At 44.0% G+C, this 18,210-nt stretch overlaps 1 protein-coding gene across 2 annotated transcripts in view; it reads right to left on the minus strand.

The window, feature by feature from the left end:
* Nucleotides 1-17,003, minus strand: part of cndp2 (carnosine dipeptidase 2) — a 28,786-nt gene extending 11,783 nt beyond the window's left edge. Inside the window, exons 1-4 of one of the 2 annotated variants that reach the window (XM_035795477.2) lie at nucleotides 16,551-17,003; nucleotides 15,817-15,908; nucleotides 14,922-15,065; nucleotides 5,045-5,207 (exon numbers count right to left, since the gene is read on the minus strand). In XM_035795477.2, coding sequence (XP_035651370.1) covers nucleotides 5,045-5,207; nucleotides 14,922-15,065; nucleotides 15,817-15,876 — 367 coding nt within the window. In that variant the 5' untranslated portion in view covers nucleotides 15,877-15,908; nucleotides 16,551-17,003. Of the gene's footprint in view, nucleotides 1-5,044; nucleotides 5,208-14,921; nucleotides 15,066-15,816; nucleotides 15,986-16,550 lie in introns of those variants that run through there. The other variant, XM_035795476.2, reaches the window with a different exon arrangement.
* Between the last annotated feature and the right edge of the window lie 1,207 nt (nucleotides 17,004-18,210).

Here is an 18,210-nt window from a genome sequence, read left to right on the forward strand (position 1 = left end):
CCTGGGTCTCGACCCCGCCCTGTGCAACTGGGTACTGGACTTCCTGACGGGCCGCCCCCAGGTGGTGAGGGTAGGCAACAACATCTCCTCCCCGCTGATCCTCAACACGGGGGCCCCACAAGGGTGCGTTCTGAGCCCTCTCCTGTACTCCCTGTTCACCCACGACTGCGTGGCCACGCACGCTCCAACTCAATCATCAAGTTTGCGGGACACAACAGTGGTAGGCTTGATTACCAACAACGACGAGACGGCCTACAGGGAGGAGGTGAGGGCCCTCGGAGTGTGGTGTCAGGAAAATAACCTCACACTCAACGTCAACAAAACTAAGGAGATGATTGTGGACTTCAGGAAACAGCAGAGGGCTATCCACATCGATGGAACAGTAGTGGAGAGGGTAGCTAGTTTTAAGTTCCTCGGCATACACATCACAGACAAACTGAATTGGTCCACTCACACTGACAGCGTCGTGAAGAAGGCGCAGCAGCGCCTATTCAACCTCAGGAGGCTGAAGAAATTCGGCTTGTCACCAAAAGCACTCACAAACTTCTACAGATGCACAATCGAGAGCATCCTGGCGGGCTGTATCACCGCCTTTGCTCCGCCCTCAACCGTAAGGCTCTCCAGAGGGTAGTGAGGACTGCACAACGCATCACCGGGGGCAAACTACCTGCCCTCCAGGACACCTACACCACCCGTTGTTACAGGAAGGCCATTTCAAGGACATCAACCACCCGAACCACTGCCTGTTCACCCCGCTATCATCCAGAAGGCGAGGTCAGTACAGGTGCATCAAAGCTGGGACCGAGAGACTGAAAAACAGCTTCTATCTCAAGGCCATCAGACTGTTAAACAGCCACCACTAACAGTGTGAGTGGCTGCTGCCAACACACTGTCATTGACACTGACCCAACTCCAGCCATTTTAATAATAGGAATTGATGGGAATTATGTAAATATATCACTAGCCACTTTAAACAATGCTACCTTATATAATGTTACTTACCCTACATTATTCATCTCATATGCATATGTATATACTGTACTCTACATCATCGACTGCATCCTTATGTAACACATGTATCACTAGCCACTTTAACTATGCCACTTTGTTTACTTTGTCTACACACTCATCTCATATGTATATTGTACTCGATACCATCTACTGTATGCTGCTCTGTACCATCACTCATTCATATATCCTTATGTACATATTCCTTATCCCCTTACACTGTGTATAAGACAGTAGTTTTGGAATTGTTAGTTAGATTACTTGTTGGTTATCACTGCATTGTCGGAACTAGGCACAAGCATTTCGCTACACTCGCATTTAACATCTGCTAACCATGTGTATGTGACAAATAAAATTTGATTTGATTTGATTTAGTCCTTGCCGGTGACAAGCATCCTCAGAATGATGCTGCCACCACCATGCTTCACGGTAGGGATGTTGTTAGACAGGTGATGAGCCGTGTCTGTTTTTTTCCAGACATAACGGTTTACATTCAGGCCAAAGTTTCATTTTTGTCTTGGCAGACCACAAACTTCTGCTTTATGATCTCAGTCCTTCACGTGCCTTTTTGAAAACTACAGGCATGCTGTCATGTGCCCTTTTCTCAGGAGTGGCTTCTGTCTGGCCACTCTCCCATAAAGCTCAGATTAGTGAAGTGCTGGATAGACTGTTGTCCTTCTGGCAAGTTCTCCCATCTCAGCCAAGACACTCTGTAGTTCTGTCAGAGTGGTCATCGGGTTCTTTGTCACCTCCCTGACCAAGGTCCTTCTTGACCAGTTGCTCAGTTTGGTCGGATGGCCAGTTCCAGGCAGCGTCTGGGTAGTTCCATTTTTTTGTTTTTGTTTTCATTTCCAATGAAGGGGACCACTGTGCTCTTGGAAACTTCCACCACTCTAGAAATGGTTTTACACCTCATAAATTCCTCATCAAAACGCTCTCTCTGAGATTGACAGAGTTTGTTGGACTTCATGGTATAGTTTCTGCTCTGACATGCAGTGTCTACTGTGGGACTTTTACAAACAGGTGTGTTTCTTTCTAAATCATCTCCAAACAATTTTATTGGCCACAGGTGGACTCCAATCAAGTCGTAGCGACATCAAGAAAAAAACAAACCCCAACAAACAGGTGGGGAAATTGATGGGCAAGACGAGACTGTTTCTAGTAAGGGATATATTTTAGAGACAGGTGATTGCTGACCATTGAGAAAAGTTCCTTATCAAACACTAATTTGATCCAATCATTATAAACCCATTTTAATGCAAGTGACCCTGAAAACAGCCTAGACTACCACACATGTAACCTGTAGTTTGGAGATTAGGTCCATTAGTGCAGACATTGAAAAACTTGCAACTAACCCAGCAACAGTGCATTCGGAAAGTATTCAGACCCATTGACTTTGTCCACATTTTGTTACATTACAGCCGTATTCTAAAATGTATAAAATTATTATTTTTCCTTCAATCTACACAGAATACCCCACAATGACAAAGCAAAAATAAGTTGACATTTTTGCTAATTTATGAGACTTGGAATTGAGCTCAGGTGCTGCCTGTTTCTATTGATCACCCTTGAGATGTTTGTACAACTTCATTCATGTCCACCTGTGGTAAATTCTATTGATTGGAAAGGGACACACCTGTCTATAGGTCCGACAGCTGAAACTGCATATCAGAGCAAAAACCAAGCCATGAGGTCCTAGGAATTATCCGGAGAGCTCCGAGATAGGATTGTGTTGAGGCACAGAGCTAGGTAAGGGTACCAAATCATTTCTTCAGAATTGAAGATCCACGAGAACACAGTGGTCTCCATCATTCTTAAAAATGGAAGAAGTTTGGATGTGATGTGTCAGGGATGTGACCAAGAACCCAATGGCCAAGCTTCACGTCTGGAGGAAACCTAGCATCATCCCTACGGTGAAGCATGTTGGTGGCAGCATCATACTGTAGGGATGTTTTTCAGCGGCAGGGAATGGGAGACTAGTCAGGATCGAGGGAAAGAGGAATGGAGTACAGAGAGATCCTTGATGAAAACCTGCTTCAGAGTGCACAGGACCCCCGACTGGGGCGAAGGTTCATATATTTTTTAAACCATTTTTGCTTTGTCATTATTGGGTATTGTGTGTTGATTGATGAGGATTTTTTAAAATTCCATTTTAGAATAACGTAATGTTCTTGGTAACGTAACAAAATGTGGAAAAGTCAATGGGTCTGAATACTTTCCAAATGCACTGTATGCCCTGGACTATTGGCTATGTCTAAAGGGCTTATAACCAAGATACCACAATCATTTATGGGCCTGCCACACCTTTATAGCTCTTTACACCTTGAATACAGTGTTCTGTAGCTTTCGTAGACTAGCAGCGAAATGGTTAAAGGAGTGCCACATACAACTGCAGTCTGCTAGCAGATTAGATTTTTTATTCAGTAGTCATGGAGCATGATGCCATGTAGAAATGGTTTTAGATCAAAAAGGAATAAAAGACAAAAACAATGGATAGATAAGAACCAACAGAAATCAAAACAAAAACCAACAGAAATCGTGAAACCTATAAGCAATGTTCCCTATATTTTTTTCGGGACTGAGTAAGTTTCAAGTCTGCAGAGTTTGCAACTTGAATGTCGTGAAAATTCTGTGCAACTTCCAGCGCATTTACTGTGAACACTGAGGCTGTACCTGCTTAAAGTTACAGTTATAACAGTGGCCAAGTAGGCTACTGTGGTTATTTGATCATGTTGGCCTACCATAAAAAAAATATTTGGAGAACATGCAGCCCATAACATTTTAACATGGAAATGTGTGGTGTTCAATGTTTATTATTTTTATTTTACCTTTATTTAACTTAGCAAGTCAGTTAAGAACAAATTCTTATTTTCAATGACAGCCTAGGAACAATGGGTTAACTGAATTGTTCAGGGGCAGAACGACAAATGTGTTCCTTGTCAGCTCGGGATTTCAAACATGCAACCTTTCGGTTACTAGCTCACCACTAACCACTAGGCTACCCTGCCCCCCGGGGTAGGCCTACATTCCATGAGACTTATAAAACATGTAGGGATTGACAACCTGTTTATCCACTCAGGCAAGGTAACTGAAAATGTTGTGTTGTTTGAAGCAAGAAACCACTTTACAAAATAAAATTCCTGAATTATTCCTATACCATTATTACATAGAATCAGACAAAGTATGCTACCCTCTGCCTATTGGCTACTTAGCTTAATCAAGCCTGGTTAAAAAAAATATAAAAAAAACTGTACAACACTGTCCCTTACAGAAAAAAAGCTCTTTACCCGACTTGGTTTTCAAATATGTCTAGCAATGCACACACTTTGTGCTCTTGTAGGAAGTAACCACTCCACTATTGCTGACTGGAAATTAGCTATAACTGGGCTAATATCGCTACATGCAGTTCTTGCTTTGACCTCAAAACAAGCGCATCTACTCATGACCACTCATGCTATAAAAACAGTCCAGTTCAAAGTGAATGGCACAAATCCATATATGGCAAAGGTCTATTTGCATATAGGGATACTGCAGCTCTGATTGGTTATGGCACACTGGTCTGTGTAGAGTATGGGCCTGAGTCGTGCCTGTCAAAGCAATAGAATCCTACTCCAATGCTTGCCTACAAGAAAATATCTTACCTAGTTCATTGTTTGGGTATGTTTCATTGAAAGTGGCTAATGTTGCATTGATTAGATCACAATTCGCACAGTAGAGGGAATTGTTGATAGTGTTAAGTAAAGGCGAAAACTAGAAAAAGTAAGCGATGTTCAATCTCATGCTTCCCTGCAAGGGCTGACATTTCTACTGCACAGCAGTCCCAGGGGAGCTACAGGTGTGAACATTGCCTAGAAGGTAGTAAGTTACACTGTTGATACAAAGAGTAAGAAGTAACCTAAATTGCACAAGCCAATGCAAATCATACTTCCCCAAAAGGAGAACAACGCTGAAACATCAAAGTCCAAATCTCAACACCTGCATGGATTTTGATGTTTCAGCATTGTTCTGTTTTTTGTGCTTTGGAATAGCTACTCACCATCTTTCTCCACCAGAGTGAAGGGCTCCGTGTCCCAGCCGTCATCGATGGCAGCTGGCTGGACATCCAGGTGGCCGTAGATGCACACAGTCTTCTTACCCGGGTCGGAGCCCAAGGAACCCAGGATGATGGGTGGCAAGGGGATCTCCTCTCCGGAGGGAAGCTGAGGGGGCAAAAATGAAAAGGTCTCACTCAATGGTCTAAAAATCCATATTTTCCTCTTCTCGCCATTGCACTGACATGAAATAAATTACCAGGTGAAAGATGAAGAGGAGGAGACAGACTTTCAAGCAACAGATACAGCAAACCAGTCAGGGTTGAAGGAGATCAAGGGGGTCTGAGCCGGCCAGAGGATCGGCAGCAGTGTTCTTTCCTGGAAGCCTTTCATGCTCCACAAGGAAGAAGAGGACTAAGTGAGGAAAGACTAGGGTATATTATATACAATGAAAGTAAAGGGAGCAGATGCATTTCAACTCAAAATGTTATGTACAGTTTGACTGCTGAATAGGCTGGTGTTGACACAATCTATGCAGACAATGTAGCTGGGCAACAAGTACCGATTGATAAAACGTTATCATCACACATTTAAAATACAAGGAAGACCAGGTAGCCCTGAAGTGCAGGACTAATGCATGATAAATATGCTACATGGTCAAAAGTATGTGGACACCTGCTCGTCAAACATCTCATTCCAAAATTATGGCCATTAATATAGAGTTAGTCCCCCCTTTGCTGCTATAACAGCCTTCACTTTTCTGGGAAGACTTTTCACTAGATATTGGAACATTGCCACAAGGGCATTAGTGAGGTCGGGCATTGATGTTAGGCGACTAGGCCTGGGTCGCTGTCGGCATTCCAATTCATCCCAAAGATGTTTGATGGGGTTGAGGTCAGTAGTCTGTGCAGGCCAGTCAAGTTCTTCCACACCAATCTCAACAAACCATTTCGGTATGGACCTCACTTTGTGCAAGGGGGCACTCTCAGATTTTTCATAGGGAGTTTTCCTAGCCACCGTGCTTCTACATCTGCATTTCTTGCTGTTTGTTGTTTTAGGCTTAGTTTATAAATATATTTGATTAATCGATTGATTGGAACCAAGGGGGCTAGCCCGAACCATAAAAATTGCCCCAGAAAAGTATTTCTCCTCCACCAAACTTTAGAGTTGGCACCAATGTTCCCTCTAAGTTGCGCTCCCCAGGAATACCAAGCAGAGCGCATAAGAAATATCTGCCCACAGAGAGAAGCACAAGCTTGAACTTCACTCAACTTTCTAGAGTTTTCCCTGTTAGTTAACATTATCAATGTTTCCGAGTCAATCCAAAATTAGCCACTTTCAATGCAGCATAATGAAACAAAGCAAACTATTCAAGAGATTATGTTGTAGGCAGAGAACATAGGAGTAGGATTCTATTGCACGTGACTGAGCCCGTAGTCTACACAGACTGGTGTGACATAGCCAATCAGAGATGCAGTCGGCCTATGCAAATAGACTATTGCCATATACAGTGCCTTCGGAAAGTATTCAGACCCCTTGAGTTTTCCACATTTTGTTAGGTTACAGCCTTATTCTAAAATGGATTAAATAAAAAAAGAAAGCCTCAATCTACACACAATAACCCATAATGACAAAGCAAAAAGGTTTAGACATTTTTGCAAATTTATAAAATAAAAAAACAAATACATTTACATAAGTATTTAGTCCCTTTCCCATAAGACTCAGAATTGAGCTCTGGAGAAACCAGTTTCCATTCATCATTCTTGACATGTTTCTACAACTTATTTGAAGTGCACCTGTGGCAAACTCAATTGATTGGACATGATTTGAAAAGGAAGACACCGGTCTATATAAGGTCCCACAGTTGACAGTGCATGTCAGAGCAAAAACCAAGCCATGTGGTCGAAGGAATTGTTCGTAGAGCTCTGAGATAGGATTGTGTCGAGGCACAGATCTGGGGAAGGATAGCAAAACATTTCTGCAGCATTGAAGGTCCCCAAGAACACAGTGGCCTCCATCCTTCTAAATGGAAGAAGTTTGGAACTAGAGCTGGCTGCCCGGTCAAACAGAGCAATCAGGGGGAGAAGGGCCTTGGTCAGGGAGGTGCCCAAGAACCCGATGGTCACTCTGAAAGAGCTCTAGAGTTCCTATGTGGAGATGGGAGAACCGTCAAGAAGGACAACCATCTATGCAGCACTCCACCAACTAGGCCTTTATGGTAGAGTGTCCAGACGGAAGCCATTCCTCAGTAAAAAAAAGGTACATGACAGACCAGCTGGAGTTTACCAAAAGGCACCTAAAGGACTCTCAGACCATGAGAAACAAGATGCTCTGGTCTGATAAAACCAAGACTAAACTCTTTGGCCTGAATGCTAATCGTCACGTCTGGAGGAAACCTGCCACCATCCCTACGGTGAAGCATGGTGGTGGTGGCAGCATCATCCTGTGGAGGTGTTTTTCAGCGGCAAAGACTGGAAGATTAGTCAGGATCGAGGCAAAGGTGAATGGAGTAAAGTACAGAGATCCTTGATGAAAACCTGCTACAGAGCACTCAGGACCTCCGACTGGGGCGAAGGTTCACCTTTCAACAGGACAACAACAACAAAGCACATAGCCAAGACAACGCAGGAGTCGCATCGGGACAAGTCTCGGAATGTCTGAGTGGCCCAGCCAGAGCCCGATCTGACATCTCTGGAGACTTGAAAGTAGCTGTAAAGCAACACTCCCCATCCAACCTGACATAGCTTGAGAGGATTTGCAGAGAAGAATGGCAGAAACTCCCTAAATAAAAGTGTGCCAAGCTTGTAGCGTCAAACCCAAGACTCAAGGCTGTAATTACTGCCAAAGGTGCTTCAACAAAGTACTGAGTAAAGGGTCTGAATACTTATGTAAATGCGATACATTTTACATTTGTATACATTTGCTAAAATGTCTAAACTTGTTTTGCTTTGTCATTATGGGGTACTGCGTGAAGATTGACGGGGAAAAAAATACATTTAATCCATTTTAGAATAAGGCTGTAACCTAACAAAATTAGGAAAAAGTCAAGTGGACTGAATACTTTCCGAAGGCACTATATGGATCTGTGTAATTTACTTTGAACTGGACTGTGTTTACAGCTGTGGTCGTGATTAGATGCACTTGTTTTGAGATCAAAGCAAGAGATGCATGTAGTCACGTGTGCACATTGTTCATATCCTTTGCTATTTAGTGAGTTATTAGCCCAGTTATAGATCATTTGTAGTCAGCAATAGGGGAGTGATTACTTCCCACAAGCGCACAAAAGATGTACATTTATCTTTGAAAAGTGAGTCAGGTAAAAAAACTGTCTTAAAGTGGCAGTGTTGTATTTTGAGACAGGCTTGAATAAGCTAAGTAGCCAATAGGGAGAGAGTAGCATAATGTGTCTGATTCCATGTAATAATGGTATGGAAATAATAAAGCATTTTATTTGTAGTGGTTTCTTGCATCAAACAACATTTTCAGTCATAAACAGGTTAATGTCCTACATTGAACACCACACATTGGCTGCTTCTGTCTAGTGTGCTTCCGGGTTGGAGCGAGCGTTCGCATCGGCACTTCGCTCCGCAGGTAGTATAACTTTTTCATTACATTTCATTACATTTCATTATAGTACAACGGTTTGATTTGTCTAATCTTAGCAATTTCTTCTTAGCTAGCTACATAGCCGTCCTTGTATCAAAGATAATTGCATAATTATCGTATTTCGTCGCCCTAACGTAGTCTTCACTTCACCAGCTAGCCAGCTAGCAAACGCCCACCGATTAGCAGCACTGTTACACTCAACTGAACGACTTGATTAGTGTAGTGTTAGCTAGCTATATAGCTGTCTTTGCTGTCTTCGTATCCTAGATAATTGTGTAGTTTAGAGTGTGTAGTCTTAGAGTGATTATCTTAATTTACCGAGGTTAGCTAGCCAGCTATTTGTCGTCCTTAACGTAGGAGACTCTGCTAGCTAGCTAACAGCTAACAGCTAGCCAACGTCTACTGAATAGAACTCAACAACCCGGTCGCATTCACAGGTAGTATCACATTTTCATTTAATTTCATTACAGTACAACGGTTTGATTTGTTTGATCATAGCTAGCTACATAGCTAGCTACATAGCCGTCTTTGTATCAAAGATAATTGTGTAGTCTAGAGTGATTTTCTAGGTTAGCTAGCCAGCTATTGTCGTTCTTTTAACGCAACGTAACGTAAACAACACTGCTAGCTAACCAGCTAGCCCCCGAATAGCAGCACTGCAGAAACTATTACACTCAACGGAACGACTTGATTAGTGTAGTGTCAACAACGCAGCCACTGCCAGCTAGCCTACTTCAGCAGTACTGTATCATTTTAATAATTTTAGTCAATAAGATTCTTGCTACGTAAGCTTAACTTTCTGAACATTCGAGACGTGTAGTCCACTTGTCATTCCAATCTCCTTTGCATTAGCGTAGCCTCTTCTGTAGCCTGTCAACTATGTGTCTGTCTATCCCTGTTCTCTCCTCTCTGCACAGACCATACAAACGCTCCACACCGCGTGGCCGCGACCACCCTAATCTGGTGGTCCCGGCGCGCACGACCCACGTGGAGTTCCAGGTCTCCGGTAGCCTCTGGAACTGCCGATCTGCGGCCAACAAGGCAGAGTTCATCTCAGCCTATGCCTCCCTCCAGTCCCTCGACTTCTTGGCACTGACGGAAACATGGATCACCACAGACAACACTGCTACTCCTACTGCTCTCTCTTCGTCCGCCCACGTGTTCTCGCACACCCCGAGAGCTTCTGGTCAGCGGGGTGGTGGCACCGGGATCCTCATCTCTCCCAAGTGGTCATTCTCTCTTTCTCCCCTTACCCATCTGTCTATCGCCTCCTTTGAATTCCATGCTGTCACAGTTACCAGCCCTTTCAAGCTTAACATCCTTATCATTTATCGCCCTCCAGGTTCCCTCGGAGAGTTCATCAATGAGCTTGATACCTTGATAAGCTCCTTTCCTGAGGACGGCTCACCTCTCACAGTGCTGGGCGACTTTAACCTCCCCACGTCTACCTTTGACTCATTCCTCTCTGCCTCCTTCTTTCCACTCCTCTCCTCTTTTGACCTCACCCTCTCACCTTCCCCCTACTCACAAGGCAGGCAATACGCTCGACCTCATCTTTACTAGATGCTGTTCTTCCACTAACCTCATTGCAACTCCCCTCCAAGTCTCCGACCACTACCTTGTATCCTTTTCCCTCTCGCTCTCATCTAACACCTCCCACACTGCCCCTACTCGGATGGTATCGCGCCGTCCCAACCTTCGCTCTCTCTCCCCCGCTACTCTCTCCTCTTCCATCCTATCATCTCTTCCCTCTGCTCAAACCTTCTCCAACCTATCTCCTGATTCTGCCTCCTCAACCCTCCTCTCCTCCCTTTCTGCATCCTTTGACTCTCTATGTCCCCTATCCTCCAGGCCGGCTCGGTCCTCCCCTCCCGCCCCGTGGCTCGACGACTCATTGCGAGCTCACAGAACAGGGCTCCGGGCAGCCGAGCGGAAATGGAGGAAAACTCGCCTCCCTGCGGACCTGGCATCCTTTCACTCCCTCCTCTCTACATTTTCCTCCTCTGTCTCTGCTGCTAAAGCCATTTTCTACCACTCTAAATTCCAAGCATCTGCCTCTAACCCTAGGAAGCTCTTTGCCACCTTCTCCTCCCTCCTGAATCCTCCCCCCCCCCCTCCTCTCTCTCTGCAGACGACTTCGTCAACCACTTTGAAAAGAAGGTCGACGACATCCGATCCTCGTTTGCTAAGTCAAACGGCACCGCTGGTTCTGCTCACACTGCCCTACCCTGTGCTCTGACCTCTTTCTCCCCTCTCTCTCCAGATGAAATCTCGCGTCTTGTGACGGCCGGCCGCCCAACAACCTGCCCGCTTGACCCTATCCCCTCCTCTCTTCTCCAGACCATTTCCGGAGACCTTCTCCCTTACCTCACCTCGCTCATCAACTCATCCCTGACCGCTGGCTACGTCCCTTCCGTCTTCAAGAGAGCGAGAGTTGCACCCCTTCTGAAAAAACCTACACTCGATCCCTCCGATGTCAACAACTACAGACCAGTATCCCTTCTTTCTTTTCTCTCCAAAACTCTTGAACGTGCCGTCCTTGGCCAGCTCTCCCGCTATCTCTCTCTGAATGACCTTCTCGATCCAAATCAGTCAGGTTTCAAGACTAGTCATTCAACTGAGACTGCTCTTCTCTGTATCACGGAGGTGCTCCGCACCGCTAAAGCTAACTCTCTCTCCTCTGCTCTCATCCTTCTAGACCTATCGGCTGCCTTCGATACTGTGAACCATCAGATCCTCCTCTCCACCCTCTCCGAGTTGGGCATCTCCGGCGCGGCCCACGCTTGATTGCGTCCTACCTGACAGGTCGCTCCTACCAGGTGGCGTGGCGAGAATCTGTCTCCTCACCACGCGCTCTCACCACTGGTGTCCCCAGGGCTCTGTTCTAAGCCCTCTCCTATTCTCGCTATACACCAAGTCACTTGGCTCTGTCATAACCTCACATGGTCTCTCCTATCATTGCTGGACACACAATTAATCTTCTCCTTTCCCCTTCTGATGACCAGGTGGCGATCGCATCTCTGCATGTCTGGCAGACATATCAGTGTGGATGACGGATCACCACCTCAAGCTGAACAAGACGGAGCTGCTCTTCCTCCCACTGCCCGTTCCATGATTCGCCATCACGGTTGACAACTCCATTGTGTCCTCCTCCCAGAGCCTAAGAACCTGGCGTGATCCTGGACAACACCCTGTCCTACTAACATCAAGGCGGTGGCCCGCTCCTGTAGGTTCATGATCTACAACATCCGCAGAGTTCGACCCTGCCTCACACAGGAAGCGGCCAGGTCCTAATCCAGGCACTTGTCATCTCCCCGTCTGGATTACTGCAACTCGCTGTTGGCTGGGCTCCTGCCTGTGCCATTAAACCCCTACAACTCATCCAGAACGCCGCAGCCCGTCTGGTGTTCAACCTTCCCAAGTTCTCTCACGTCACCCCGCTCCTCCGCTCTCTCCACTGGCTTCCTGAAGCTCGCATCCGCTACAAGACCATGGTGCTTGCCACGGAGCTGTGAGGGGAACGGCACCTCAGTACCTCCAGGCTCTGATCAGGCCCTACACCCAAACAAGGGCACTGCGTTCATCCACCTCTGGCCTCCTCGCCTCCCTACCACTGAGGTACAGTTCCCGCTCAGCCCAGTCAAAACTGTTCGCTGCTCTGGCCCCCAATGGTGGAACAAACTCCCTCACGACGCCAGGACAGCGGAGTCAATCACCACCTTCCGGAGACACCTGAAACCCCACCTCTTTAAGGAATACCTAGGATAGGATAAGTAATCCTCCCCCCCTTTAAGATTTAGATCCAGTATTGTAAAGTGACTGTTCTACTGGATGTCATAAGGTGAATGCACCAATTTGTAAGTCGCTCTGGATAAGAGCGTCTGCTAAATGACTTAAATGTAAATGTTAAATGTTTTTCATTGTAGGCCACTATTGTAGGCATACATTATGATCAAATAGCTACTTGGCCACTGTTATAGCTGTAACTTTAAGCAGGTACAGCCTCAGTGTTCACAGTAAATGCACTGGAAGTTGTACAGAATGTTTGCAGACAGCAGATCTGAAATTTGATCAGTGGCAAAAATGTAGGGAATATTGGTTGGCACTATGCAGTTGGGCAGATAGCGTTCTCCTGGCATCCGCCAAACCCAGATTTGTCTGTCGGACTGCCAGATGGTGAACCATGATTCATCACTGCAGAGAACACGTTTCCACTGCTACTGAGTCCAATGGAGGCAAGGTTTACACCTTTCCAGCCGACGCTTGGCATTGCGCATGGTGAGCTCAGGCTTGTGTGCGGCTGCTCTGCCATGGAAATCCATTACATGAAGCTCCCGACAAATAGTTATTGTGCTGATGTTGCTTCCAGAGGCAGTTTGGAACTTGGTAGTGAGTGTTGCAATCAAGAACAGATGTTTTTTACACGCTACTTGCTTTAGCATTCGGCGGTCCCATTCTGTGAGCTTGTGTGGCCTATGACTTCACGGCTGAACCGCTGTTGCTCCTAGATGTTTTTACTTCACAATAACGGCACTTAAAGTTGACCGGGGCAGCTCTAGCAGGGCAGAAATTTGACAAACTGACTTGTTAGAAAGATGGCATCCTATGACAGTGCCACGTTAAAAGTCACTGAGCTCTTCAGTAAGACCATTATACTGCCAATGTTTGTCTATGGAGATTGCATGGCTGTGTGCTCGATTTTGTACACCTGTCAGCAACAGGTGAGGCAATCTACTAACTTGTAAGGGGTGTCCACATACTTTTGTATATATAGTGTATATCTTCCTGCTCATAGTTAATGTATCCATTCAAAGCTGTCTTTGTAGATTGTTTCAAAATACATTTGTTGGTAGCGGCTATGTAACATAATGTTGACTCTGGCACACAATTCATAGCCCCTCCACAACATATAATATCCCCATTACTGACTTGAGAACAAGAAGGAGAATTCAAAGTAGGGTACCTATCGGTAGACGGGTAAAAAATTAAGAGCAGACATTAAATATCCCTTTGAGCATGGCAAAATTACCAATTACTCTTTGGATGGTGTATCAATACACCTAGTCACTACAAAGATAAAGGCGTCCTTCCTAACTCAGTTGCCAGATAGGAAGGAAACTGCTCAGGGATTTTTACCATGAGGCGATGGTGATTTTAAAACAGAGTTTAATGGCTGTGATATGAGAGAACTGCGGATGGATCAACAACATTGTAGTTACTCCAGAAAAACAACCTAAATGACAGAGTGAAAAAAAGGAAGAAAGTACAGAATAAAAATATTCTGAAACATGCATCCTGTTTGCAATAAGGCACAAATGCTACAAATATTGCAAAGACAGTTACTTTTTGTCCTGAATACAAAGCCTTAGGTTTGGGACAAATCCAACAAAACACCCCTCTTCATATTTTCAAGCATGGTGGTGGCTACATCATGTTATGGGTATGCTTGTCATCGGCATGGACTAGGGAATTTGTGTGATAAAAACTAACAGAAGAGAGCTAAGAAAACCTGTTTGTCTGTTTTCTGACAGATACTGGAAGACAAAATTATCCTTTCAGCCGGACAGTAACCTAAAACACAAGGCCGAATATATGGGTTCCCGAGTGGTGCAGTGGCACTGCATCTCAGTGCTTGAGGCATCACTACAAACACCCTGGTTTGAATCTACAACTGTCCGTGATTGGGAGTCCCATAGGGCGGCGCACAATTGGCCCAGCGTTGTCCGTGTTTGGCCGGTGTAGGCCATCATTATAGATAAGAATTTGTTCTTAACTGACTTGCCTAGTTAAATAAAGGTTACATTTAAAAAAATATATATATATTTACACTGGAGTTGCTTACCAAGATGAGATTGAATGTTTCTGAGTGGCCTAGTTACAGTTATGAAGTAAATCAGCTTGAAAATATATGGCAAGACTGTCTAGCAATGATCAACAACCAACTTGACAGAGCTTGAAGAATTTAAAAAATTATAAATATGCAAATACTGTACAATCCAGGTGTGCAAAGCTCTTAAGAGACTTACCCAGAAAGACTCAAAGCTATAATCGGTGCCAAAGTATGTATTGACTCATGGGTGTGAGATATTTCTGTATTTCATTTTCAATACATTCTTTAACATTTCTAAAAACACTTTCACTTTGTCATTATGGTGTATTGAATGTCGATGGGTGAAATTATATATATTTAAGTAATTTTGAATTCAGACTAACACAACATGTGGAATAAGTCACGGGTATGAAAAGTTTATTGTGGCACACAGTGCAAAGTCCTACCTTCTGTTTTCCAATGTCCACCATCTCCACTGTGCCCCCCAGCTTCTCAATGTCCTTGGCTGCCATCTCCATCATCTTCTTGATCTCCCCGCGCTTCTCTGGCCAGGCAGACACACTCTGCACAGCCACCCATTGGGCAAGACGCTAGAGGCAGAGTAGAGTGTTTTTTAAATGTAGGGTATTTATTTTGAATTGTTCAACATTGTTTGTTTGGCAACAAGTATTTGTCATGCCAATAAAAAAAATGCCTTTTCAATTGAGAGGCTTTGAAGCCAATTTCATACTGACTCAGTTCATGTTCAATAATCAAGTTTCATAGTCCTCTGCCGTCTTTTTAAATAAGGAGTCAATTTGTTTTCAGCACTTTTATTTCTATGACTTATCAAATAATCTTGTTGCAATACACATCATATCGATTCCTAAGTATAGTGATAATATTGTTTTGTGAGGTTCCTAGCAATTCCCAGCCCTATACTTGTTCTTCAAGTTTATGAATAGGAAACCCCACAAACATATTACTTGGTTCTTGTGGCAAGGATGAAGTCTGAGGCACTAAACCTAATACCCTACAGTGGTGTGGTGTCCTATCTTATGTGCTGGTGTTGTTTTTGCTAAATGTCAGTTCTTGCTACTCGTGATCTAAAGGGGTTGGAGAAGTGAAAGCAATAGCCTGGTCATGGCAGGCTAAGATTTGACTCTGTTCTTATCAAGTCCTTCTAAATCTTAAGTTTAAGAAATTAAATCATTTAATATCATTTGAGATTCACATGCAAAGTAATGTTCATCAAAACATTAATATGGCTAGCCCCAAATGCATGAATCAACTCAGTCAAGTCGCAGATAGTAAAACATGACTAAATGCATTATCATAATTCAAGTAATGAGAAAAGGCTACCTCAATGTACAGCTCCTGGTGTTCGTCCACATATTTAAAAAGTGCTGGAAGATGAGCCATGATGAGCTGAAGAGTTTGCTGGAGTCTAAGAGCTGTTTGGACAGACGAGACTAACGTTACTTTGGACTACGAACGGACAGGGGGCAATGCACATGCCTCAACAATCTACTGTAACATGTTATCGACCATTAGCTCCTCCCAAACTGCTGACTGCGACACCAGAAGTACGTTAGTTGTGACCGCATGACATTATCTCCGAAACCCTGACCATTACAAATAACAAAGTAACAGTCAACTCGTAGCCAATATGTTTTTTATGGCAACATAGTTTAAACCTTTTTGGAACAGATTCTAAACCTGTTGCTGGGAATGTGATGGTCAGCAAACAGAGGCAAGTCACCCCCAGCTAGCTACTGTACTTAACTAACGTTAGTTATCTACAGTAGCTAAATTAGTAACGTTACTGTATGTAACGATAGCACGATGCTTTCAGGGTAAGAAAATGTAATGCACCAATAAAGCTAGCTACAAAACACAATAACAAGCCAATTTAGCTAGCTACATTGGTTAGCCAGCTAGCTAGCAAACACTGGCAAGTTTAGCATAGTATTTAACAAGTCAGTAGAGCAAGCTAAATGAGCTCCGAAATATATTGTGAAATATGGCTACAACTGTGTTGCAAAGACATTTCAGAAAATGACAGTCATCACCATCGGGCACTTTTGCTTACTCACTGTAGAAAAAGATTGTGCTGCGCTTCTTCCTCTCAGGGGTGTATTAAATGAGGGGATTCGATTAATGTGTCCCGGGCGCCCATGTAGGCGTGCTTTGCACCGGGTGAAAGCTCGGGGTGCTCTGTTCAAAGCCCACGGCTCCAAACAAAAATGACGTAATTAACCACGATGAGTATGATTATGTTATAAAAACGCTTTATCTGCATTCACAATGAAAATTAAAACAGATTTTTTTGGAAAAAAATATATTTCTGGGCGAAGCACCAAACTGCCTTGTAAGACAACATGACCTGGGCGAAGCACCAAACTACCTTGTAGACAACATGACCTGCGCAAATTACTGTTCAATTTGAGATGAGCACTCCTCCCTCACCGCTTTTGCCCGTTCACGTCACGGGCCATAAACCGGTACCCAGCGGCTCCGCAAAATCCAATTTGCTTAGTGTCTTGTTTGGCACACTTTGTACAAAATAAAGTGCAGTACTACAGGATATTTTTTAACGTAGCCCTTTTTAACTAGCTATAACTGTCATGTTCACGTATCGCCAACCAGGATCTAACTGCCCATAACCTAACCATTTGGGTGGTCTTAACCAATCATCGCACAGTATGATATGGCGGTAGAATGCATCCAATTACAATTCAGTATGTTTACACATATGAATATTACACTTAGTAGTTGAAACAGTTGCAAACTAAAACGAATATTTCTGTTGGACAAATTCAGGGAGGTCCCTCCCCGTTTCGTTCCATTTGCTTTCTTTTAAGAAACGTTTTGCAACAGAATCGGCTTAATGAATATGTCCCTGGCCTATGTCTTCTAGATTTCCACAACGTGAGATTGGCGGTGTTCGATAGCATCAAACCCATGATTTATCTTGGGTAAATTGTGACTGATTGACTGATTTACAAATAATAATGAATCATTATTTATGATGCAAGGTGCTTTGTAGAATAGTTTGTTGGCGGTTGGATCTAAGGCACTGCATCTCAGTGCTAGAGTGTCACTACAGACCCTGGTTCAATTCTGGGCTGTATTACAACTGGCCATGATTGGGAGTCCCATGGGTAGTGCACAATTGGCCCAATGTCGCCCGGGTTAGCGTTTGGCCGGGATAGGCAGTCATTGTAAATAAGAATTTGTTCTTAACTGACTTGCCTAGTTAAATAAAGGTTAAATAAAAATGTTTAATAAAAAGGCGGCTGCAATATCGAACAAGCTCTTTCGGTCGGAACAAGACCCAGCCATCTGGAATTTTTTCCAGAAATAAAACAAATATACCTTATTTACATAAGTATTCAGACCCTTTGCTATGAGACTCAAAATTGAGCTCAGGTGAATCCTGTTTCCATTGTTCATCCTTAAGATTGGATTAGAGTCCACCTGTGGTAAATTCAATTGAATCGACATGATTTGGAAAGGCACACACCTGTTTATATAAGGAACCACAGTTGACAGTGCATGACAGAGAAAAAACCAAGCCATGCGGTCAAAGGAATTGTCCGTAGAGCTCCGAGACAGGATTGTGTCGAGGCACAGATCTGGGGGAAGGGTACCAAAACATTTTTGCCGCATTGAAACTCTCCAAGAACACAGCGGCTTCCATCATCCTTAAATGGAATAAGTTTGGAACCACCAAGACTCTTCCTAGAGCTGACT

This window comes from Oncorhynchus keta, chromosome 20 (genome assembly GCF_023373465.1).
Source record: "Oncorhynchus keta strain PuntledgeMale-10-30-2019 chromosome 20, Oket_V2, whole genome shotgun sequence".
Taxonomy (NCBI): domain Eukaryota; kingdom Metazoa; phylum Chordata; class Actinopteri; order Salmoniformes; family Salmonidae; genus Oncorhynchus; species Oncorhynchus keta.